The 26,743-nt window shown below is 37.3% G+C and overlaps 2 protein-coding genes across 5 annotated transcripts in view; one reads left to right on the forward strand and one right to left on the reverse strand.

The window, feature by feature from the left end:
• Window positions 1–4,893: 4,893 nt before the first annotated feature.
• Window positions 4,894–15,749, forward strand: lrpap1 (low density lipoprotein receptor-related protein associated protein 1). Its single transcript, XM_088911378.1, has 8 exons — window positions 4,894–5,173; window positions 8,849–8,993; window positions 9,378–9,508; window positions 11,442–11,562; window positions 12,168–12,323; window positions 12,601–12,683; window positions 13,256–13,432; window positions 13,680–15,749. Exons 1-8 carry the CDS (start codon window positions 5,009–5,011, stop codon window positions 13,746–13,748), a joined length of 1,047 nt encoding a protein of 348 aa, XP_088767504.1. The 5' UTR covers window positions 4,894–5,008; the 3' UTR covers window positions 13,749–15,749.
• Window positions 15,750–17,458: 1,709 nt separating this feature from the next.
• The window catches only part of dok7b (docking protein 7b), a 49,663-nt gene continuing 40,378 nt past the window's right edge, over window positions 17,459–26,743 (reverse strand). For 3 of the 4 annotated variants that reach the window (XM_088911357.1, XM_088911340.1, XM_088911366.1), the window contains 3 exons: window positions 26,263–26,340; window positions 24,681–24,833; window positions 17,459–19,906 (listed from right to left, as the gene is read on the reverse strand). In XM_088911357.1, coding sequence (XP_088767483.1) covers window positions 19,770–19,906; window positions 24,681–24,833; window positions 26,263–26,340 — 368 coding nt within the window. In that variant the 3' untranslated portion in view covers window positions 17,459–19,769. The remainder of the gene's footprint in view (window positions 19,907–24,680; window positions 24,834–26,262; window positions 26,341–26,743) is intronic. The other variant, XM_088911349.1, reaches the window with a different exon arrangement.

The raw sequence follows: 26,743 nt of genomic DNA on the forward strand, positions 1-26,743 counted from the left end.
AGCAATTCAATAAATGTATCATACTACTATTGATTCAGATGCTAAATTATAGTCCAACTGTAATTTCAGTTCTAATGGAGTGGTGATTTGTTTTTCTTCAGGTGGTAGCTGAGTTGAGGCTGAATAGGAAGAAAGGACATATATTGTACAAAACTCTTGTAGGAAATTAGACATTCCTGTTCATGATGACAGAGAGAAACATTAAAGTGCTTTATCATGGGAAACCTGGAGTATGTGGGTAGTATCAAAGTGTCATACAGTATTTAAGAAATTACAGGAAATGACAAGAACTTTCCAATTTAAAATGCAGAAGCTCATTTTTAACTTAATAGTCTTTCAATAAATAGTTATTTTTCTTATGTCTCCTCTACATGTTAACTGGAAATCATCTTCAGTCTCTATGAACACTGAACACTGAAATAGCAATGTTGCAATATTACCATTGTCTTACCATTGTTCTTGGAGAGAACATAGGTTCCATGTTACTTTTCCTCATTTAAAAGAAAATTAGTGCAGAAAGCACAAATGTATTCAAGCTATGAAGAAAAAAAAAGCCCAGTCCCTTGTGAATTATGAGGTTCATCTTGGATACAATATTTTTCCTTGACTTATTTTATTCAAGTTATTCAATGACTACATCTTTATAAATATTTATAATCTGGCTTGTTTGCTTTACACAAAGATTTTGTAAAGCTACTTGACCTGATTGTTCAAAAAGAAAAGGCTTGCAGTGTGGAGCAATTAAACTTGTTAGTTAGGAGTAATAGCTGACTCAACAGAGGATAATTTTATGGTTGAATAATTGGGTCAAGCAAATCAAGGTCCTTCCCAGGGTGTATAATTTGCAAAATAAAGTAACACAAAACCAGGAACCCTAATTACTGAAAGACACATTCATGGCTTCAAACAGAAAGTTAACTGCATGGAAAATGTAAAGAACTTCATATAAACGTTTTGTTTACTGTCTTCTTCATTATGAGACTTATGGATTTTATATATAAGTGCTTACATAAGAGTGGGTCACAGTCTTGGACAGTTCACTGAATCTTGTCACTATTCTTGAAAACTCAGTTTCTTTGTTTCGAGAAAGAACACTGATGTTTCTTGCCATTTTGCATTACCTAAAGCCACAGGTTTTAATTCCTGGACTTGAATTTTCAATTCTTTGTATTCATTAGAGTTTCAACTGAATACTACGAATTCTGTTCAATTTTGCTGTAAGAGCTTTTATTAAATACATTTAAACAGCTATGCATTTTATTGACTTCTTATCAAGTCCCCAAAGCATAACAAGCCAGCCAAACAATGTAAAACACGGTTGGTGATTAATATGTTGAATGCTACTTTTCAATATTACAGAAGAAATAAATAATGGTATCTATTACAAACTATGAAGTTGTTCAATGGGGTTGTGATTTTACTTTATTACGAATGAACATGGGAAGGTTGATGTTAACTCTAATTTGAAAATGTTTTCTTAATTCGCGGTAGAGATCGGCAAACAATTTAACAAATGGTTTTAATATAAAAAAATCCTAAGCCTATACAGTATACAATCAATACAACAAAATAACTGAGCCTTAAACTGTCTACTTTCTGCAGTCAGCAGTCTTTAGATATGAATGCAGGCTACTCTGATTTATACAGTATATACAAATGTTAAAGAGGGGTGCTACATCATGGTGAAAGCTGCAAAGGCACAAACGTTGAAAATAAAATGAAAGAAAAAGAAAAACAAGGTTTCAGCTATGCAGTTTTTTCAGGGTGTGTCAGATATGAGGAATATGAGGCATGAGGTGGGTAATGGGGACAAAAGAAAGAGAATGTGAGTCATGATACAGTAGGAAGTGAACAGGGGGTAAAGATTCGTAAAAATCTGGGTGACAATTCCAGAGCAAGTGTGGAAGGCACACAATTCTAATTGAATGGAGAGATTTAAAAAGAACTGTGTTGGTGGCGCGAATTGGGTCTAAATAGAATTTGAAATTGTGATGTCTTTCTGGTGTAGATGTCTTTGAAAGGATGTCAGCGTCAGCACAAGCAGGATAAACAGTTAGGGAACTATGAATCATGGGTAGGAAATATGGCCTTTTCTCGCCACTAAGTGGCAGAATTCCAATTTCACTCATTGTGAGAACCCTGCCGAAGGAGCAGTAGAACCGACATCTAGCAGCGACAAATAGACAAACAGCTTAATAAAGTTCATTTGTATTTGAACAAATATAAATGACAATCAATTTATTGTTTTTTGCTAAACCCATGAAATGAAAACAGTATATGTCAAAACTACTGTAGGAGGAAGGTGGCTAGAAACAGAACTGAAGAGACATTTTTATTCAAAGGTGTTTTGTTACTTAGCCACATTGGTGAAGCTAAAATCCTAGCTTTTTTTTTGATTAGGGAAGATGTGATACTCCTATCCCTACTATCATCCAAATAAGTCAAATGGGTCCAAAGACATCCTTTCCTATGCTTATAGGCTAGAACGTCCTGCCTTTGATTTTCTGTGCCACAGGCTACTTCACCTGACTGAAGCCATGGCATTTAGCCAAAACATGGTAACTAAGTGGGTAATCATTATGTTATGGGGGTTTCTTAGACTAAAATCAATATCTGTTTTATATTGTTCAGGTGGGTAGCTGCATCAGCATGCGTAGGCTGCAAAGGAACAAGTAATAGGATTATTCCATGCTGAAAAGAGAAGAAAGAAAATGCAACGTTTCGGCTGTGGAGCCTTACACCCGAGGAAGGCTCCACAGCCGAAACGTTGCGTTTTCTTTCTTCTCTTTTCAGCATGGAATAAACCTATTATGTGTTTTATATGTTCACTGTACTATACAATGTGAAAAAGTAAATGATATAGACAAAAAATAAAATCACTTCCAAATTTGAATGTATTCAGCCATCCCTTTTCTAACGGCTTCTTCCAATTTAGGATCGTGTGGAAGCTAGAGCCTATCCCAGCAAGCAACAGGCACAAATCAGAACAGAACACCCTGAACAGAACACCAATCCATCGCAGGACACACAAGGACCAGGGCCAGTTTTCCCAGAAACCAATTAACCTACCAATTAACCAGACTTTGGACTGTGGGAATAAACCAGAGCACCAGGCAAAACCCTACACAAACACAGGGAGAACATGCCCACCATGGTACCACAGGGCCACCTGCATAAATTCTTACTGTATCATACTGTATATACTGTGTTCTACAGTATGTGAACACAGAAACAGCATTTCAAACTATCCATTGTAAAAGTCACTAACTATTCAAATATTCATAGCCTGTTCCACTGTCAGCTTTGAAGACTTTGTCAGCACGTTTATAAAGTGAAATTGCTTCTTTCATAGCCTTAAAAAATATATAGTAGTTAATCTTTAAAGGAAATTTAGCAGTATTTGATTACAAGATATACATAAACATCCCAAAAGCCCTTTTCCCATATAGAGTACATCTACAGTAACACATGTGGAAAATGATAAAATGTCATACATATTGAACGTGGCAATGAAAGGACAATATGCCGAACTACGTCATAAAACTGACATCAGTCCCACAATTTGACTGTTCAAACGCTGTGTCAGATAAATACACACAAGTATAGTTTGTTGCTGGTCTAGTCAATCTCGAACTTTGACTTTACATTGAGGTTATAGATCTTGGAAAACTTTATTATACTCTAAAATGTTAAAAAATAATCTACGTATACCTCGCGCATAAAATAGGCAACTAAGGACCACCCAAATTGGACACTGTGGACTAGACTGCCCTAATAATTAATGCAATACAGACCAAAGATGTTTGCGCTGCAAAGCTACCTGCAGCTGCGCGCCGTCTCTCTCGCAGCCCAGTTCTACGGAGAATCCGCTTTCCCACTTTGTAACCATCTGGTGGCATAGGTCTGGATTTTCTGTCTTCATCAGTTTTTGTTTCCAAACTGTTGACGATAAAATATTTCGCCGATTTTTTCTCCATTTGAAATGTTGCTTAAATCCCCAGATACCTAGGACACTTGGTTAATAATTCTGTATCAAAATGCCAAGGGGAAAAACACTTTCAAATAAAAATATAAGTATGGAATTTTTAATCATATTCTTGTTGCCATAACTTGACACAAATGTTTTTGACAAGATTCTGTAACTATGGAAACTAAAATACTACCTTTTTAATTAGCGTGGCCATTGTGCTTGAACTTAGTCAATGGATGTAAACCTAAGGTATTAATAAAACATTGACACACTTTACAGATTCAGAAGAGGAATGTTAATCGTCTTAAATTAAGACACGATTAAATAAGACTACTTATAATAGTAACGTTTTATTTAGAAACTACAACGGTTAACACGTAAGCAGAAGTAACAACAAAAATCGCCTTATAAAAGTTAGAACAATTATTACAAAAATTAGAATTAACAAAACGTATTCATGATAATATTAAGTTAAAAGATTAGATATTTAATAAATACTAGAATAATCGATAGTAGGTTTCAATGATCTGGGGGGCTTTGAGTTCCTCAGATAAAAAGACAGTTGACGTTTTTAACTAAACTTGCATGCGTCATTCAGTTACTGGTAGAGAAAAAAAGTTTAGAATTATTATTATTTTAGCATCTGTTTCTCGGTGATTGTCATTGTGATTGATATTTTTAAAAATCAGAAAAACGTGCTTTTTCTACGTCACTAAAACGTAACAGTACTATTGCGTTTTCATCTTGTTGAGCGTGGATGCTCCCCATTTGCTCCAAGCATTTTGCTACCCCTGTTACCAGGAAACAATAGATGGGAGAGCATTATAGGAAATGTAGTATAAACACAGCATCACTGAGTATGTTTAAACGTGGTGCTCTGGCTAAAATGAACTGCATATCCCATAATGCCACAGTATTCCGCTCCCTTTAAACTCAGGGCAACATTGGTGAAACAACCAAGTGAATCTGAGATACTTGTAAGGTGCTAATCTTACAATTGTATTAAAATTGCATTTTCCGTTGTTATTTTTTAAGAAAATGAATATGTCAAGTGTGACTTTTATGCTAATCTCCTATTTGTGGATTGGCGTTTTGGGAAGTAAATATTCCAGAGACATGAATGAGCCAAAACCTACTGATAGTAAAAACACTCCGGAGTTCAGAATCGCCAAAATAAACCAGGTTTGGGAGAAAGCACTGCGGGTAAGTTTTAACAGGATGTCGTGTGCAAACAGTGAGGTTTAACTAATTCTGTTTGATTGTTTTCTATAATGTGTTTGCATTGGTATCTCTGGTGTCTGTACAACTGAATACAGTCTTCTGTTTCCCAGATGGTATTGAAAAAATTGTATTGTTAATAAATGCAATATATGTCGTATAAACTTTGGATGCTTTCAATTCTTAATAACTACATTAAAAAATGTCGGATGTTCTGTGCAGAAGTTTCACGCTATACATGGAGAAATAAGCACGTGTTTTATGGAATATATACTCGATTAAAAAGCACTGGACTGTGTATGTTTAGACTGTATGCATTGCTTTATGTACCTGAAGTACTGAGTTTACAAAAGCACATGGCAAATACGGTGTGGAATAATCACCTTATTCATCAAAATTGTTGTAATTTTAAATTGCCGACAGAAAGATGTCTGAATAGCTTTTTTGTGAGGGACTTGATTCATTTCTTCAAGCTTTATTGTATAAATAAACACCCTGACAAAATTGTACCGACCAAGAAGTCATTGAAACGGTGTTACAGCAAGATATGGGAGAAGATGGTTTGAATACCTTGTTTGAAAGAGATATTGCAGTGGAGATGGAAGACACAGAGGCATCTCCCAGACTGAAGTGGGAATTTGCAGTGGAGGGAGTGGGAGACCATAATATACTTTGCTTTCATTGCTGTCCTTTGGGTAAAACATGTAACTGCTAATAGAACACATCACACCATTCAGTAAAATAATTTAGAATGGGTCTATGATGGTTTTTTGGGTCCCTTAATTTACTCCCAATAAAACAGAAAACAGATGCAGCTCAAATTGTTTCACGTGCAGTTTGAAATAGTTTGTTCAAAGTATTTTGATTTCATTGCTTTAAAATTCTCTAAATTTAACACTTTTACGTAAAAGAAAGGGACTGTTTCAGAAAATGTGCGAAAGAGCTTTTGAAGAATCACCTTTTCTAAAAGTATTATAGCTTAAATTACCTGGGTAAGACTGGATCCTTTGTTCAAGTCTGTTGTAAAAGTTTTCTCAGTAATCGTTAACAAGGGGAAGTGAATATTAACTTCTCTAAGTGAGTGCTGTTAAAATGAAATGAACATTGTTCTCCAGGAGACATTCCTTTAAAAAAAATAGGAAGGCATGAACACAAATGCCTCTTCTTTAACAAGCTATGCACAGGTTTTTCAGGACTTGCCGATAGTAACTGATAGATTTTGGTTCCTGTTGCAACAAAGAGATTTGTGTTGAGGAAAATCAAGAAGTTGGTTTGTTCTGAAAAGCACTATGTACTGACTTCTGTGTCGTGGCAGAGCTCAGGTACACATTGTATGCTTTAGGTGCATCATAGAATGTGTGGGACCATATTAATAAAATAAGACTTCTGAATCCCAGTGCATTCTAACCACCCCAACTTGTATATAGAAGTTGATCTAGCCAAATGACTTAAGTTGCACATGGTGAATGTCGCCTTTTATTAAAAGCAAGACTAATTCCTAAAGTTGGTGATTAGAACACTAAACTTTCAAAGTTTCAGAATGGCACTTTGAGGTTCTTGTGTTAGCAAGGCCTTTATGTTTTAAGATGCTTGAGTGGGAAGCTATGTCAGCATGTGCTGGCTGCAGAGGAACAAGTAAAGGATAATAACAGGAAGAACGCAATGTTTTAGCTGTTTAGCCTTCAAGTCACACCTGCTGAAGCCATTTACAGACTGTTTTTCAGCATGGAATTAACCTTTGCTCATTCCTATACGTTGTAACGTTTGCCAAATAAATACAAACAGTATGGAGAGCTGCAGGAATTATAGTATATAAAGTAGTGTAAAATGCTCAAAATTATAACCATTAAGCTGCATACGTTCTATGTAGGGTGTACAAAAGAAGGATACTTTTTGGTGGTAATCATTCCATTTTTGGCCACACCTCAGTAGCACTTCTACAACCATTTTAAAACGTGTGCGCATGGAGGTTTTCATTTACAAAGGTTTTCGGTGCGTGCACAAAAAGTGTTTAGTGAAACAGAAGGGACACCAGGAAAGTGTTGCTTGCAGTTACATACTGAAAGGTTGGGAGATTCAGGATACACTCACCCACCATCATTCGACTCCAGCAGTGCTACCAGCGGACAGGAAATATGTGATCGACCTTGTTAACGTAATGTAATAGGATTGTATGGTTTGAGGGTACAGTGTGATGGAATACTTCTGCACACCAGCAACTCTGAGTAGCAACTGGATTTCATGCAAGATCCATGAATCCTGTTTGTGTCACTCGTTTAACTGTGCTACAATAAACATGAAATCGACATTGAGGTCTTAGTGAAAGAAGATAGTGGTATTGGAGGTGATAGTGGAGGTTTTGCTACCAGCCTTAGAAGTTGACAATCAATCCGTTTTCTAATCTCTGCATCCAATAAAGGGTAATGAGGGAGGTGAAGCTTATCCTGGCAAGCAAAGGGTGCAAGACGGGGGATGGGGCACAAGCATGCCCACTCTCGCAATAGGACCAGTTTTCCCAGAAGTCAATTAACCCACCAGTATGTCTTTGGACTGTGGGAGGAAATCGGAGCACCTGGTGAAAACTCACACAAGGGGGAACACACAAAATCCACATAGGTAGCACCCAGGTCCGAGCTACAATGCAGCAATACTACCACTGCACCACTGTGCCACCCAACTTGCATATTATAGATGATAATTTCTTGAACACTATCTTCTCCACAGATTACTCCATCAGAAACGCCATACTCTTATCAGGAGTTAAAGAATACCAAAGTTCATGAACTCTCTTAGTCCAGGTTCTCAATCCTGGTCCTGGAGGACCCCTGTGTCTGCTGGTTTTTCTTCCAACTGGGCCTTTAATGACAATTTGTGCCTGTAACTGATCGGCTTTCTGGTTTACACTTTTTTTCTGCACTCAGCATTCTTTTTTCAAAAACACCTTTAAGTGCACTATTTTCAACAATGACCGCATACAGTCTTTCCTCAGCTTGCTAATTAAGAATGTGATCTGTTATTTCTACCTAAAGAGCTCTAAATAGGTGAATCGATTGGTGGTCAACAGACAAAGAAGTGAATGACACTGTATCAGAGACTCCCACAGTGATAGTTTGTGTGTTTTTTCCTCTGGTTATTTTTCAGCTAGCACACCTGCATGAGTACAGTCCTGAACCTTTAATTATTACAGGATTCATGCCGGTCACAAATCTTTCAGATGTTTAAATGCTGAAAGCATTCTTTTTTTTTTTCTGAAAAGTCTCACATACAAAAAGTTCTCAAATAGAGAATGAATGAATATTATTTATTCTCTGACTAGGAAGGCTGGAGCAAAAACTAGCAGGCACAAGGGTAACCCAGGGCTAGAATTAAGAAGCACCACCTTAATCTTTCAACAAAGGTCACTCAGCCTTTCTGCTTCAATTTCAGATCAGTGCCATGCTATGGCCTATTGTACTAATGAATTATAAACCAGTCTAGCACCTCTAGGACGAATGGGGAATAAACACCAGTGATTGCCATAAAACGATTTCTATACTGGTTGTATGGAGGAACATTCCTGTGGTCTGCCCACACTAACGACGACAACTTCAGCCATTGATCTCTAATATCTCCACCGTATTTACCCCAAATGTTTCTTCTTTTTTTTTTTTCCTGGATCAGATGCAGCTACCTCCTGTGAAGCAGGCAGAGCTGCACAGTGACCTTAAGATTCAGGAGAAGGAAGAGCTGCAGTGGAAGAAACTGAAGGCGGAGGGACTCGATAAGGATGGTGAAAAAGAAGCAAAGCTGAGGCGCAATTTCAACAGTGAGTCTCAAAATTCATGGTCTTGCAGATTAGTGCGCGGAGCACAGTGTCGTTCTAAAATTTCATATGATTCCTCATTCTTTGAGCACTGTAGAAATAAACATAATCAAGAAGAAGGTTAGTCCTATGCTTTGTTGAGGCCAACGACACCAAGTCCAGTTCCTATAGGCCACTGTTTAGGTTTTTATTCCAGCTCTCCAGTGAAAGAGACCTTCAACAGCTTATGGTGCAGCAGACATCCAGGGCTCTGCTGGTTTAGTCAAAAACAAAGGGTGTCTCCTGTTTGGAGCTCAACCTTATCAAGCATTATTCTTTGGAACGGACAAGTTGTAGGCCTAAAATTATTTTGTTGCCCATGTATACTTGTGTTTATTTGTTTTGCAGTAATTCTTGCCACATATGGCCTTGATGGCAAAAAGGACACAAGGCCTATAGAAACCAATTATCTTAAAGACCATGAAAGTAAAGATTCTGATACATTTGATGATCCCCGATTGGAGAAACTGTGGAACAAGGTGAGGAAGATGTCTAATGTTCTCTCATTAATCCTTGCATGACAATACACATTATCTATGTAAGGGCACAGTGTGTAGGAGTGAGTGCCAAAACTCGGAGCAAATACACAAAGATTTACAGCAAGTGCTTGATCTGAGTGATGTAAATGCATCTCGGCCTCAGCCAGCTGAATTCAGCAATGGCCTGAGGATGTGGTATAAACTGAAATGAGCTGTGCTTTACCATTATTGATCTGGTATGTAAGAGCTGGCAAGTATACTTTTAAGTGCAGTGGGAGCAGTATGTGGGTCATGTGAATCTGAGGATTCGCTTCAATAAGCGCCTTAAGTTGTCATAAATCAAAACATTCTATTCAGTTATATGCCAGAGTTCAGCTACAGGAGACAAATGATTTGAGAATTTTATAAAATGCTAAATGTTAACCTTCATCTTGAATTAAATTTTTTTTTGGTCTGTGCAAAATTAAGGTATGTGAACATACAGTGATGCCTTATGCCGACAAGTTTTAATAATAATAATTATAATAATTGCTTACACCTATATAGCACTTTTCTGGACACTCCACTCAAACACCACCAATGTGCAGCATCCACCTGGATGATGCGACGGCAGCCATAGTGCGCCAAAACCCTCACCACACATCAGCTATCAGTGGGGAGGAGAGCAGAGTAATGAAGCAAATTCATAGATGGGGATTATTAGGAGGCCATGATTGGTAAGGGCCAATGGGAAATTTGGCCAGGACGCAGGGGTTACACCCCTACTCTTTTCGAGACTCTTTACGTCTCATCCGAAGGACGGCGCCTGTTTACAGTATAGTGTCCCCCTCACTATACTGGGGCATTAGGACCCACATGGACTGCAGGATGAGCACCCCCTGCTGGCCCCCCTAACACCTCTTCCAGCAGCAACCTTAGTTTTTCCCAGGAGGTCTCCCCTCCAGGTACTGAAAAGGCTCACACCTACTGAGCTTCAGTGGGTTGCCAGTTGTGAGCTGCAGAGTGATATGGCTGTTGCAATATTTAAGCTTTATATATGTAGTTTGTTGGCCAAATATTCTTTAAAATGTAACAAACATTGAATAGTTATGTTGATGCGTAGCATTGTTTCTGGTGCACAGTTTGGTATTCAAGTTGTGTTGTAAAGATAAACTGAGTTGATTAGAATTTCTATTAATTAAAGATATAATTGTCATTAATGGAAGACATACAACCTTATCCTTAAGTAATATACACTGCCTGACATTGGCATGATTGAAAACCACCTGTAAGAGAAACTAAGAAACCAGTTTCTAATTCTGATTCATGTTCCAGGAAGAAACAACCTTTGCATCAGCAGAATGACTGTAGTTTGCTGTATTAAAATGATCAGTACGGTCAAAGGTTGTTAAAGGCTAACGTTAAAGGCTGAGAAATTAACTTCTACAGACCACAGGAGATCTGAGGTGGTTGGAAAGAGAATGGTGGACTGTAGTTGATCTGAAGATCTCATCTAGCATTTTGACCATGAAGCCATGGTATCAACCTCCTCATAGTTTTAATTGCATTCCCTATAAAGAAAGCAGGGTATTATACTTAAAAACATGCATAATTCCTTGACTGTTTAATAAAAAGAGGGATGGACAGTATATGATTAATCCATATTAGTGCATACTATACTTGTGTAGTCATTTTAGTGACTGTCACTTTAATATGATCTTTTAAAATCAATGTTAATTATGGAAATGAAAGTTGTGCAAAGGTTGTCAAACCTTCTTTTATCTCCAGTATTTCAATTTAAGTTTAGGAGTCAATTATGGAGATAATGCCTTTGACTTCACCTTCAATTAAAAGAAAGTAACATGGTTCGTGAATTAGCTGTGTTTGGCACAATGTTTTTTCCCCATTTTAAGTAGCCAGACAGTAAAGGAGCCAGTGTACTTTATTTTCACAGGCAAAAACTTCAGGCAAATTCTCAGAGGAGGAACTTAAGAATCTTCAAAGGGAATTTCAGCACCACCAAGAAAAAATCCAAGAATACAACATTGTAATGGATGCTGTCAGCAGAACCGAAGGTGCCAGTTTTCTCAAAACATCTTATAAGAGTTTTTCACATCATTAAAGTGGTGTTTTATTTATTTTTTTAATATGTAGAATGCTTTTCTGTCAAGTAATTATGTTGATACTTTTTCCTTGTTTCTTCCCAATTTTGTGATCAACAGAAACTGGTAATTCTTGTATCATTCCAGGTGTCATCTGAGTGCAGGTGGCAAAGGACTCCACTGTAATCTCAAGTCCCTGACTTAGAGTTAATATATAGACAAAAGAAGATCCAGCACAACATGCAACAAAAGTAACCAAGTTACTGGATATGCATGTAGCATTTGCATAATCAGAGTATATACAGAGTAGCAGAGTATCTTTTTGCTATAGTTAACACTAGGGTATGGATATATACTTTAGCAAAACAGGGCAATTCTGTTTTTTTAATAGAAATATTCACTCACATTTAGAATGCTAGATTTGTAAAGACATTTAATGGCAAATTATCCTATATCAAACAGAAGCCGGCAAACTGGTGCTCCTAATCAAATGAAGTAATCCTGAAGCTTTCATTAAATTGCTGTAAGATACAGGTCAGCTGTGTAAGTGCAAATATTAATTTTTAATATTGTTTCAGAGATCCACAAGAATGTGATAAGCCCTGTGGAAGCAGATGTCAAAACTAATGCTCTTCACGAAAAGCATGCAGATCTTAAGGAGAAGATGAGGAACCTCAACCAAGGTTTTGAGCGCCTGCGCAAGATTAGTCACCAAGGTTTTAATGAAGACAGTGGTAAGTCATTTCCCCTTACATTTGATCATTCTGAGTATTTAAAACGCCACTTAGCTTTATCATGTAAACGTGATTCTGTGGTCTTCTGATCCTTTATAGAATCATAAATGAAAATATAAAAAATACATTTAATCACAAACATTTGTAGAACCCCCTCATGCACACACATGCAAACTTAGATAATATCAACTGAATTCTGGTTTAAGTCTTAAGCTGTCAGAGTCAGACTTTTTTCATTTGTTGTTTGTGAATGCTTTTTTTATATATATACTTGCAGAATTTAAAGAACCAAGAGTCATTGAGCTTTGGGACATGGCCAAAAGAGCAAACTTCACAGAAGATGAGCTTGACACACTTAAAGTATGTTTATTCCTACATTGTATAAAATCTCCATCTTTATGTTTTTGTGTTTGGATAAGATATTTTTGCTGCTCTTGGTATTAAACATATATTTTTAAATAGATGTTTATCCAGGAATTCAGTATTATTATTTAGTATCTTTTCACCTTCTATTTAGTTACCTAATTTGACTGAATATTGACTTATTTGGACATGGTTTTGGAGCAGTAAGAATTTTTTAAAATAATTAAAATTGCTGTACTGCAGTTTTGAAAATGTTATGCACCACTAATCTAAACAATACTGTTAAAAGCTGTGATTGAGAACTAAAAACACTTGATTACTAATGTACTGCTATTAAAATGTGTACCTTCGGACACATCAGCACAGTAATGTGCTGATATACTCTTTGTACATCTTGTACACTTTGCAGGCAATCCTTAAATCATAGTGCAAGTGTACTTACCGGTGTTGGGAATGTCTTGTACTCTAAATGATTTTTTTTTTTGTGTATGCTGAAGCTATAATGCCTAGTTATAGAGGAATTGTAGCCAAGTTCTCATTAGAAATAAACTTTGGTCTATATGTGCTAGGAGGAGCTGAGCCATTTTCAGACAAAGGTTGAGAAGCACCAGCATTATCAAGAGCAGCTGGAGTTGTCACATCAGAAACTGAAGCACGTGGAGGCACTGGGAGACAAGGAGCACATACAGAGGAATAAAGACAAATATGACATGTTATCTGAAAAAACTCGAGAAATAGGCTATAAGGTATGTTATTTCTATCCTTTACAACACTAAGTCAATTTATTAATCTATTTGTTACCATTTCTATTTTGAAATAGAATGGTTAAATTACTGTTTTTTTCCCTTTTGCTTCTTTCCTGTTTTCCTTTCTTTCTTATGAAGAAGTTTGTTAATTTGAATATCTGCGGCATTTCCTGAAATATGTACGTGAAATGAGCTTTAGTTCAGTTTGTGCTATGACTGTCACTCATGAGGTGTACATTTGTTTCAGATGAAGAAGCACCTGCAGGACTTGACAAGCAAGATTACACGGACTGGACTCCGGCACAATGAACTCTGAGCGAGATTACAATGTGATGATTTTACTCTTTCTGACTTTAAATCAGTGCAAATGCTTTCAGTCTCTGCAAGATCAACTGTAAAGAGTTTTAAAGGGTCTAACAGTATTTATTCCATATTTGTTTGTGCTAAACATGATTTATCATTTTATTATTTCAAGCCTGACATGATTTTTGTTCTAAACACCATGTGTAGCAGTATGAATCTTTTTGATCAATGATGATTTTGTATAAATTTAATACAGTGAAGCTGGTACTTCTCCAAAATTGTCAGTAGAATCATTGTGACTCTTGCTGAACTGCTACTAAAGCTGTTAGATTCTCATTAATTTGTATCTATTCATAATATATGTGCCTTTGCTTTCTTTCCCTGGGTGCAGTACTGCAACACTGAGGAGGATTAATTTTAATGATTAATTTCAGTTTGATAAGACTTGAAAGCCTTGTATGATCTGTGGAAAGTGTTGAGTAAGTGGTGCAGTACTCTCTGCAGGCCATTGTGAGCCTGAAATGCTTGTCTGCATGTTCTGTTGCAAATCATCTTATTATTGATTTAACTGTCAATGTTTAAACCAAGAAAAATGCACAAGAACAATGGGAATGTGGAGAGCAGCAAATACTACTAGTACAAACCTATTGAGAATAAATGCCCTGCACTCAAGCTGAAAGAGGCCTGTTGGTGTTTCTCAGCTGGTGATGTTAGTAGCCCACAGCCTTGTCAGGAGTTATTTATATTAATGATTGGGTCTGATGGACCTTTTCCCTCACAGGTAGGGTTGTTTGTCAGCATAGATGTGAGCACATCGTTTGAACACCCACAACTTCCATTTCCATTAACCTGAAGGAAAGGTTTCTTATGTAGCTGGAATGTTTGATCTTGATTGATTTGAAAAATCTGATAGATTTCATAGAACTTGACAGATTGGTATTGTCAGACAGCTTTAAGTGCCTTGGGCAACCTTGTTGTGAAAGGCACTATATTAAAATGAATTGAATTGAAAAAACAAAACACATGAATAACGATAAACATGTAAGGAAAGCCAGCTTTATAGTGTGTACACCAGCTTAAATATTGCTTCCTTTCTTTTGGATTCTGGGTACAACGACGCAAACGTGTAGAAATCAACTGGGTTTGAGTTTAGGGTCTGGATCTACACCAGGGTAGGGCCATTCTCTAGGTTTTCTTTTGAAGGCAAAGGCAGCTGAAGAGGTGTGAGCAGTGGTTTAACTGATCCAATTAATTCCATCAGCTGCTTTTAAGAGCATATATGCAAACAAGAATCATTTCAGCTCCTTGATTTGACGTGGAATGCTGCAGTCGTAAAGGCTGAGCTGCACTAGGTGCGCTGTTTGACGTGTGTTTTTGTGTGTCTAATATCCGGCTGCTTCTCCTGTGACGTGCCCATTGCAGTCAATGCTGCAGTCTGCACCCACACAACACAACAGAGCACGAGGCACCATATCCTGCTCCATTTTCTTACACTTCACGTCCAATTGTATGCGTATATGTTTAAGTAGAGTGTAAAAATAAAATTTAAATATATAACACGGAGTAGATAATTTTTATTCATGATATGACATTTCCGTGTCCTGATTTTCTACACCATAAATTATAGGATGCTTACAAGGTTGCTGTTGAGCCCAATTGCTACTAGAGTCCCTGAGCAGTCAGTCAAAACCCTGGCACTGAACTGCTTGACTGGTCCATGGGGTCACAGACTAGGTAAATGATTGGTTGACCAACTCCATCTTGGAGCCTATTTGCAGTGAAATGTTTGATTAAAAAAATAATTTGCAATGATGAAAAGCAGGTTATTGTTTACTGTAAGTGGAGATGTAAAACACGCTGCACAACACAGCATTCCTTAATACAATATCACAAAAAAGATATGGTTTGGAATGCCATTTCATGTACCAATGGTCTATGGCATGAATATTGTTTAATAAGCTGTGGCATTAATATAATGGACTTAAAATCGAGTTTAATTAAACACTACAGTGTATCTGTTGAATTTTGTTTGATTATATAGTTGCATTGATATCTGTCTTTTATGGATGACAACGAAGAAAGAAATGACAAGAAGTTGAGGAGTTTGTTATTTTTGCAATAAGTAGAAGAACAGAACACACTCTGAAGACGCGAGCAGTGTAGGTTATCAGCTATGTAAAATGAATCTACACGTACAATGTAGTATAGACATGGCTTGTATTGTAAGAGATTATCAGAAGTACCTAATCCTCATGATAGAAAGCCACCAACAGATCTCTTAGGGTCACCCTCAATTTGCAACAGCTAGGAATAATTTCAGATTGTTTCTGGAATGAAAACTGGAAAATGCAAGAGTTGGTAGTTCTATATTAATGCTGAAAGATTTACAGTGTTATTTCTAAAAAATAAAGTTAGGAGCACACCTTCTCAGTTGTAATCAGTATAAAAGTCATTCTGGATTTGTAGCTGAGCATTTATTTGAAATCTTGATTCACTTAAATGTTAGAGTTCCCAGCTCTGAAACCTAAAGAAATGATGTTACCTATAAACAAACCCACCTGCTTTGATATCTACAACATTTACTTTTGGAGCCAAAAAACATTAAAATCAAATTACCCATCTCAATTTTCAATGAACGTTAAAGGGCAGCAGAGTCCCATGATTCGGGAAGCTAATTAAGAAACATCAATTTAGAGTAATGCTTGATTTCCACACCTGAGGTATTTGAGAGTGTAAGAGCACTTGTTGGAAAAAGAGGGAATCTATCTACACTAAGAAGTGTACATTTTTTACCATTCGTCTTGGCAGATTAGCTCAAGCCGTCTTATTATACAGTATCTCTGGAGAGAGTGTCTATGACTTTATATTTTACTGTCCAAGCATAGGTGTTTTATTCTAGAATTTAACTTGGCCAGTACTTTTCTCCATCTGTTTCCATCAGTCTTGACAAGCTTCCCAGTCCCTACTGATGAGAAACAGATTTATAACATAATGCTGACACGTTCATGTTTGACAGTAGGAATGAATGAATGATGTGCGTTGTTGGATTTGCATTAGATATAACAGTTTGCATTTAGATCAGAAAATTCCAATATTGTCTTGTCCGACCACAAAATCCTTTGCCACATGTTTGCAGTATTACTTAAAAGCTTCATTGCAAATACCTTTTGATGTACAGTATAAGCCAGGTTTTGCAATCTCACATACAGGCCAGTTTTGTGAAGTGACTGGGATATTGTTGACCGAAGCACATTTTCCCTCATCTCAGCCAACTCTCTGAACTCTGAAATTCTTTCCAAGTCACCATTGACCTCCCAGTTGCATCCCTAACCAGGTGTCTTACACTTGTTAATGATTGACTTCACCACACTCAAAGATATGTTAAGTTTCTTTGAAATTTATGATACCGTTTTATTGGTCTGTGTCTGTGCTTTACCCCTGGGTTGTTTTGGAAGCTCCTTGGTGGTTGAATCTTTGCTTGAAATTCACTACATGACTAACGACTTACTGAGACAGACATTCTTTGAACCACTATTATGCAGAGGCCACTCTTAATTTTGTGGCATGTTGATAAGTTACAAAAATCCCAGGTCTTCAGCCATGCTTTAGAGATGTACCATTACTGTATAGAACCTGCAGGATTAAGGCTCTTCAGAAACAGCTACATTTTGTAAATAATGCAAAATTGCAACATCATCCATTACTTAATTTTCAGTTTAATAGAAATAGAAAGATCAGAACTAATACATTGAAAAATACTGCTTACAATGGTTTGTGATTTACATCAAATTTCTACATATAGAATGTCAGGCTTTGCAAGTCAGCTAAAGAGCAGTGTATTTACAGGCTCTTTAAGAAGCAATGGTCTGAGCAGAGGTTGAAATGTAGGATTTTCCAGTTGTATATAGTTTCTTGACACAACCTGGAAAAATCTTCTAGAAGTGTGTTATCTTACAACTAGAACAACTGCTACACCTGACTGTGGGTGCTGTGGGTGTCCCCTGATGCTCACAATCTTTTCTTCCAAAGTTTTCTTGAAGTAAAGCATTCACGTAGTTTTTCTGCATACACCACAAAAAGAATCTGATTTGCTGAAACACCTGGACAGCTGAGCCCTTTCACTTTCTGTTACCACATTAATATTAAATGGCCCTCTGTCTTTAATAAGGGGACAATGTGCCAATGGTACAGTTGATAGAAGCTAACTGCATCACAATGCAATTGTGATACATTCACATTGTATGCATCTGATCTTGGGCTATGGTTTTAACATGTCAGAAGACGTCTTTAAACATTTCTACACAAACTGAACATTTTAGGCAACGAGATAAGGAAAGAAAAATTCTAAATTTAAGTTGATGTCGGATTTACTCTAAAAGTAAATCTACCTGGGATAATTAAAACAATTTCTAGTACAATAGTTCCAGGAGACCAAGGCAGAGTTTTATTTTCAGAAGAAAATGTTTGGTAACACTTTACTTAAAGGTGGCTAAACAACACTGTCAGAACTCCTTCATAAACACTATAAAGCATAAAAGCCTTAAAGGAATACAATTTCACATAAACGTGCCAGGACCACATTTACTGACCTGCAACTGCATTAAAGCCCTTGTCAGCACTCAAGAATGCAGTGGTCTTTTCTGTGATGTTCACCTTACTTTTTTCCCTACCTGGAGTTCTGCTTTGCTTTCAGCTCTCAGTGCATCTCACTGGGAACAGTTACAAATAGTTGAATGCTTGTACAAAGTCATTGGCACAAAGGTCTGGATAGGCTGTATGTTGTTATATAGAGTAGTTCGGTGTTTTTTTAACTTCATTCAAATTAAGTGTTACCTATTTATTATACAGTACATTATGTCATGTATTGCAGCAGAAACTGGCCAAAAACTTCCATGTTTAGCTCTAATAATAACTGTTAAAACCTATCACCATTTGGTAATTTTACATCAAACAAAAGTGAGGAACAGCCATCAGAAGCTAGGGTTGCAGAATGACCTTGTATCTATCTAAAAAAATATTAAAACATCCATCATAAAACCTTTAATAAAGTAATGTGTTCTGTAGCTCTATTGGAGTATTACTGTTGTATAATTATTAGACAAAATATTTCAAGGATCCATTATTAAATGACTCCAGCTGGCACTACAATTAAAATAAACAAAAAGGTTAGTGGAAGTGTCCTTTTAGAGTAAGACTGATATTTAGAGGTATTTATTTAAAAATTAAAGATGAAGTGTGATAGTCACTAGAAACTGCCTTTTCTGCCTTGTCAAATGGATTTTTTCCAGCCTATGAATACAAACTTTCATCTCTATTGCAAGGCATACAAATGTTATTACAAATTGAATCACAAAACTTGATATAAAAATAACATATACAGAGAGTACTAGTCTACAAGCACAAAATTGTTACTTCCACACAAATGTTTGTACACCCTCTTACCCTTATAGTTATATAAAATTATTTTGTAAAGTTCTAGAGCAAATAATTATGAGAAAACAAGGGTTTAAAAAGGGATGACAGACTATGTCCAACAGGTTAAATATCAGAGGTACTGATAGTGACATAATGTCAGACAATGAGACATCTGACACCGCAGAGGTCATAAAAGTAGAATCCAGCATGAACATAATGGTTTCAGTGAATTCAAAGGTAAGAAGCACTGAAAAGAGGGGACTAATTCTGATGAAGACCTTGCCTGTGCAAATAGAATAATGGGGAAAAAATTACTATGAAAGCATCACTGTCAAGATTGAAAACTTATCAGAACAGTCTTGTTCTGTTCAGATGTATTCCACTCAATTTAGTAGTAACGTCCCTTAAAGGTATATAGTAGATGATTTATGTCTATATAAGTTTTAACAATAAAACTGCACTATGCTTCAGTTATCTTTGCTTTCAAAAAATGCACAACAATGTCTGGAGCCATTTTTTTTTCTGTAGAGCCTTTATAAGACTGTTGAAGGCAGTATTCCCCTACATCAGGCAAAATCCTGGAAATGTATGGATCGTGAATGTATGTTCCACAATCAGGTCACTGTAACGCACCCTTCTTTTTCTGTTCAAGTTCTTGCAGACGTTCCTCTCTGAACTGAGCATGCTGGGTCCCCACTTTGTGGGCTGTCTCTGTGGCAGTGATATCAATCTGGGCGTACTTGGTAGAGCCCCCTCCTGCAGAACAAAAACATAATCCATGCATGTTACTTTACATCAGTAACATTACAGCAGCTCATAAATTCAATGAGAATTACTTTTTATCGCCTCAGAAACTGGCACATTCCAAAATGCTCAAGTGCGCTGCAGAATTCGGTTAAGTAAACCAAAGGGATTATGGGTTTAATTGCTAACTTATGCTAATTGTTAAGAAACTGGACCACTCTACTTTATTTTGGATTTAATTTTTAATGGGGGGGGGGGGGGGGGGAGTATAATTAAAATCACTTATATTGTGTTTCTTAATTTTACCTATTTCCTTGCCCTACCTGCCACAAATTGTATGCAGTGCTATATGAGTTTGTAAAATAGAAATCATGGAAACATCAAGCCTTTGATGCAAAGCAATACTTCAGCATGTTAAAACACAAGTTTCATAATTAAACATGAATAACTGATGAATAAAGCTGATGGCACCAAGACATTTCACAACTTAACTTTCACAATCAGAATTTTGCAACACAATAAATGTAAGTTCACTTTTGTTTCCTATGTTTGTCTCTACTTTCATACAGTGGCTATCAAAAGCATACCTTTGGACGTTTTTTACATTTTGTTGTGTTACAATATTGAAAAAAATGCATTTAACTGGAGGTTTGTACTATTGATTGTCAGCAGCAATTAATTTTGATTGTAGTACAGTATGTTAAAGTGAAAACAAAAGTCTACAGATACTCCTAAATTAATTACAAATCTAAAACAGAACATAACTGATTACATAAGTATTCACCTCCTTTGCTATGACACACCTAAATACTGTAGACTCTGGTGTCACCGACTGTCTTTAGAAGTCACATAATTAGTTGAATGGACTCCACCTGTGTGCAATTAATGTGTTTCACATTATTTCACGACAAATACACCTACCTCTGGGAAAACCCACAGTGATTAGTACAGCTCCCAACAAAAACTATATCATAAAGACAACAAATCTAGGATAGGGTTATTGAAAAGCACCAATCAGGGAAACGGTAGAAAAAGATTCCAAGGCACTGAATATCCCCAGAAGCACATATGTAATCCATTACAAAGAAATTGAGAAAATACCGCATAATTGTGAATCTGGACAGAACAGTGCATCCTCAAAAACTGAAGATCTAGGGGAGAAGAGCTCTAGTCAGGGAGGCCATCACGAGCCCTGTGGCAGCTCTAAAGGAATTACAGTCTTCCATGGCAAAGATGGGAGAAACTGTGCGTATGACAACAATTACCCAGGTGCTGCACAAACATGGGCTTCCTGGGAGAGAGGCAGAACAAAAGCCACTGTTTAAAACAACTCACATCAAATCTCAATTACAGAAGGCCAGAAGGCAATTGACCTTTCTGGTGCAAGCATAACACCACATATCATCCTGAGAACACCATCCATACTGTGAAGTATGGTTGTGCCTGTAACATGCTATGGAGATGCTACACTGCATTAGGGCCTGGGACACTTGTGAAGATAGAAAGAAAAATGAATGCAGAAAAGTGCAGAGAAATCCTGAAGGAAAACCCTTTGCAATCTGGAAGGGACTTGGGAGAATATTCATCTTCCAGCAGGACAATGACCCAAAACATACAGCCAAAACTATATGTTTTGGGTCATTGTCAAAGCAACAAAGAAGTAGCTTAAAAACAAAAAAAAGTCAGTGTTCTGGAGTGTGCCAGTCAAAGCCCGGACCTCATTGTAATTGAGAACATTGCTGTGCACCAACAATCCCCATCCAACTTGAGGATGCTAAGCAACTTCACAAAGAACTATGGGCAAGAACTGCATTGTCTATATAAGCAAAGCTGATAGAGACTTATCCAAGAAGACTCACTTTTGGCTGTAATTTCTGCCAAAGGTGCCTCTACCAAAGATTGACTCAAGGGAGATGAGTGCTTATGTAAACAAATTATAATAATAATTTAGGAGGATCTGTATAATTTTGTTCACACTTTAACATTATAAAGTGTTTTGTGTTAATTAATCACAAAACATAGCGATTAAATATATAATTCAGGTGGGTAGCTGCGTCAGCATGCGTAGGCTGAAAAGGAACAAGTAATAGGTTTATTCCATGCTGAAAAAAAGAAGACAGAAAACACAATGTTTTGGCCGTGGAGCCTTCTTCAGGTGTGAGCAATTAAATATATTATTACTGTAACACAATAAAAGGTGAAGGTCTAAGCTGTGTGTATACTTTTGATAGCCACTGTAATTGCAGATTTCTGTTCGGTTTTGTAGAATATGTTGAATAGGATATAATACTTTCAAAACCCACCTATTTAGAGTCTACGTTTATATTTGGAGACTTATCATTATGGGCAGCATGGAGTCGCAGTGGTTAGCATTACTGCCTCACAGCAATGGGGCTCTCCCTGGACCTGGGGTTCTATCTGTGTGGAGTTTTACAGTAAGTAGCACTGAACCCAGCCTCCAGCACTGCAAAGCAGCCATGCTAAACACTGCATCACCATTCAGCCCTGTTGAATAGCATTAGCATCAAATTTGCTTATGTTTGAGAAACATGGCTTAATTTTTTTTTAATTAGAAGTAACACACAACTGGAAAATAAATGTGGAAACCAAAAAATATGTAAAATGGAAATAACTCATACAATCCATCTCAATTGCAAAAATGAAATGCATCATATGGTTGTCATGCAAGCCATGAGAGAAATGTGCCACACCCATACACAGACTAGAGTATTGTAGTATAGTGAAAGCTATGACTCCTGAGAAGGAAATATGAAATGCACACAGAAATCAAAGTAGCTAGTGAAGGCTACTGTAAATGACATGTTACAGCCTCTGAGCAAGGGCCTTAACCCCAAAATGCTCCAGGGACACCATATACTGTAAATGGCTGACCCTGCACTCTGACCCTAAGCTTCTCTCCCTGTCTGTGTGTCTCATGGAGAGCAAGTTGGGGTATACGAAAAGACAAATTCATAATACAAAAAATTGTATATGGCTAATTAAGTGATCTTACCTCTCTTATCTTAATCAAAATGGGCAGCAGTACTGAAACAGTAGAATAACCAAACCAGGAAGAGTGGTACTCTTTAAAGTTGAGATCATTTTTGCTAAATTTAGTAGTAAACAACAATAGGTCATTTGAAGGTGAACCAGGAAGTGAAATCACACCTACCAGTATAAGAGTGAGAGTGAGAGTGAGACAATGGAACATATCAATACAATTGTAGGACTGCATCTCAGCTAAGGTGTTAAAGATCTTTGATAAGATTGATGGCATATTGACTGCTAAGAGCTGCAAGAAGGTTCAGTTCTATCCCACAAGCCCCTTATGAACACATATCATTGGACACGGAATTCATCTTAGGAAAAAGGCAATGATCCCATGCAGCTGGACAATACAGTGAAATGATGCAGTCGCAATACAAACATTAGTCCATATAGTATATGGTTATACACAAACACTGAGAAAGTCATTGATTAACTATGACAAGTGCTACAGGTGTATTAGAATACAAGTGTATTGGAATACAACAGAAAGAATTGATAACAGGAATAATAATAATAATTCTGCAGTAATAAAAACTGAAGTACAGTCATGCATTTTAGACAATTATTTTTCATGCCTCATCACTCTAATGTGCAAGGATGAAGCAGTACTTCATATAGTACAAAAACATTCATCCACCCATTATTACTGCTTCTTCCAATTCATGGTTGTAGGTGAGCCAGAGCCCATCCTGGCAAATACAAAAACATATTGTCAGGCTTGCCCCCATTGCAAAGCTGAGGAGCAAGCCACTGTTTGCCAGGGTAGGCAGCCACCCATCCATCACTCACTCAGTGCTGCCTGCCATGGAAACGCATGCCGACAGGAAATCTGCATCACCTGCAGGCAATTTTCATACGCGCCTGCATTAGGTGGTATAGAATATTTAAGGAATGCTCTGACTCTGCTCAGGGATCTGTAAAGGAGTACTATCTACGAGTCCCTCGATTCCTTGTTCCCATTTCTGTAGTTTAGCCTTGCAAGGATCGCTAGCCTCTGCTGTGTTTTCCACTTTGTTCCCTGATCCCCCTTGGCTTGTTTATTCCCTGTATTTACTTGGCTGTGGACTCTTCTCACTTCCACAATGTTGTCTCCTGGATTTGCCTTTGGCCGAGAAATGCGTTTTACTTAGTTTCCTGGATCTGATTCTTTCTTTACACCGACCACTACCCTTTGATTGTGCTTTGGACTTTGGTTGTTTGGACCAACCATGGACCCAAACTGCATTCCCTGCCTGCTACACCACCATCCCTGCCTGCGTGCATACAGTAGCTCAGCTATGTCACCAAGTTAAACATGCTTCTACCTGCATCACCACATTGCCTGTGTGCTCAGCTTTCTCAGCTCATCTTCTATTGTGCGTGCTTCCCACTCAGCCCGGTCCGTTAGCGTGCACAGCACTGCTCAGCTTTCCCCTGACTGCATGCGGTTGTGCAGTTTCCCAACTTAGCGCGCTGTTGTGTGGTTTCCAGTTTTTTTTCGGCTGGCTCACCCAGCACATGGGTTCATCTTACAGAGATCTCGAAGATCCGCTGCTTGTTCCACTGAGCAGCAGAGTATTACATGTCTGCTACAATTTGTTTTTAAACCACCTTCATCATGCAATATTCATTCACCTCAAAATAATGCAGCATCAGAAAAGAGCAAAGTGTCATACAATGTCAAAATCAGAGAAATCAAAATCTGTTATTTCAAGTAAATATATATTCTTCCTATGTCTATGGAGATGCATTGTGTTACCTCTAACTCCAGAGCCAGGTTCCTGAAGCTCTAATTCCATATAATGAAGCTGCTTCTTCGACGTCGGACTGACAGGAATATTAACATAGGTCACCCCTTCACCACGAAGCTTTTCCGGCACTTGTACGTCCGTTGAGATGGCTGACATGCCCCCTAGCAATGCATAATTAATCAAGGCTAAAACACCAGCAGACACTTTAAAGATTTCCATAACCACCACAACTGGGGTAGAATTGGAAAGCACTCTTATACAGTAAAGCAGACAGTACCCAGAATCGCTAACGTAGCTGAAGCTCTGAAACTTAAGACTTTCTTAAAAAATGTTAATTATAACTAAGGCAGAAAGAATCACCATGACCTAAAGATTCATATGTAAGCTTAAAAAATGTCTCCATAATAAAGGCATGTTATGCTGTTTTTTCTGGCATAAACACATTTGCCCCCTGTTAGTTATGACAGTTGCAAATGTTCTCTAGAAGTGCATCTGTCTATTGCTGGTCGCACATTCAAAGTAGTCTCCCAGACAATATTTATGCTGGTCATTACTTGTTCTTTTCATTCACATGTCATATGACTTCAACTAGGCTGAAGCCAAGGATTTGTTAATCCTTACTTCAGTTTCAAAACCTTTAACTTTTAACCATAAGAAAGGTTACAAACGACATTTTCCTTCGATAGCTAATTGAACCAAGGATATCATTCAGCAGGTTAATGAAAGATGCCAGGGTATCAGCCTCAACAATATACTAGGCTTGTTCCATACTCCCACAATCTTTGTTTAAAGCAGTGCCTCCTGGTCTTTTTTGAAATACAGTATGTGATTTTTTTAGTTTTTACCAATGTCATCTGTACATAATTCACTGTTCGTTCCCGAAGACAGATTGACCGTGTCCGTGTTTCTGTGGACTTTGAATACTTGATGCATCCTCATTTTCTTTCTCATTAAAGAAAATGAAGGTTTATTTTGGCTATGCATTTGAGATCATTAACTTCTGGTTGCTTTCCTGGGTATAATATATGGATCTGAAGGAAATAAAATGTCACGCTTTTGCTTTTGCTATATCAGCAGTTTGTGAACTAGAAGTGTAACCCCAGACATCCAAGTTCCAAGACACATGTGGTTGGATATTTGTTTTCAATATGTGCCATAGGAAATTGCCAGGTAAACCTAAATTACATAATTAAAAAGAAAATAAACATGTTAAAACTGAATACTGATTTCACTTGTCCTGTGACCTTATCCTCAATGATCTTCTGTATAAAATGTTTGGCACAGCAGTGAAATAGATTCTGTCCAGCACAACTATGCTCTGGAAGTGATTACAAATGAGTAGACAACAACGCACAGTGCACAGTGTGTCAAAATACCAGCTGCAGGTGCAGCTGTCATAGCTAACAAAGGGAAAGTTTCTGTGAGAAACATGTTTGAGATAAAAGGACTCTATAAAGTCCTCTGTTGAGATTTCCATTAAGAAATAGAGGAACAGCATACTGTATAAGTAAATGTACTTTTTTCTGAAAGGCAGGTAAAAAAATACAATGTTTTCAACTTCATATTCAACAATACTACATACAAACTAACAATATTCACCAGACGTGACTTCACATCTTTTTGGCGTTTCAATGGTGGAGGCCATCAGCTCATAGCTGCCTTTTGAATCTACAAAAAAAAAGAAACCAACACAAAACCTTTCTCCGTTAGCAATCATTTTTAGTCTCTAGATATTAAAAAATTCACATGAGGAAACATCTCTGATGCTATGAAAGCCATATCACATAATTGCTGTCTCTGTTTCACTGTGCAAATCACCCTGAAATGTATGCAAATGAAGATTAAATTGTGGGAAAGGGCACAGAACAAGTAATGGGAACATTAAAAAAGAGATGTTAGCTTTTTGCCCAGTGCTTGGGCAAGCGCCAACCCTCCAACTTATTTACACCCTTCTTACATCATGCAAGAACCAAGAACCACGTAAAATCAAGTTTGTCTCAGAATAGCTGCTGTTATACATTATGTACTAGCCAGCAGCCATATCACCCTGCATCTCACAACTGGCAACCCA

The sequence above is a fragment of the Atractosteus spatula genome, chromosome 1 (assembly GCF_055471065.1).
Source record: "Atractosteus spatula isolate fAtrSpa1 chromosome 1, fAtrSpa1.hap1, whole genome shotgun sequence".
Taxonomy (NCBI): Eukaryota; Metazoa; Chordata; class Actinopteri; order Semionotiformes; family Lepisosteidae; genus Atractosteus; species Atractosteus spatula.

What these genes read in the sequence shown, in the direction of transcription:
- lrpap1 (XM_088911378.1), top strand. Translation starts at nt 5,009, where the DNA reads ATGAATATGTCAAGTGTGACTTTTATGCTAATCTCCTATTTGTGGATT. An exon ending in GCTGAGGCGCAATTTCAACA is followed by an intron (nt 8,994 to 9,377) that starts GTGAGTCTCAAA and finishes TTTGTTTTGCAG; the next exon opens with TAATTCTTGCCACATATGGC. An exon ending in TGGAGAAACTGTGGAACAAG is followed by an intron (nt 9,509 to 11,441) that starts GTGAGGAAGATG and finishes TTATTTTCACAG; the next exon opens with GCAAAAACTTCAGGCAAATT.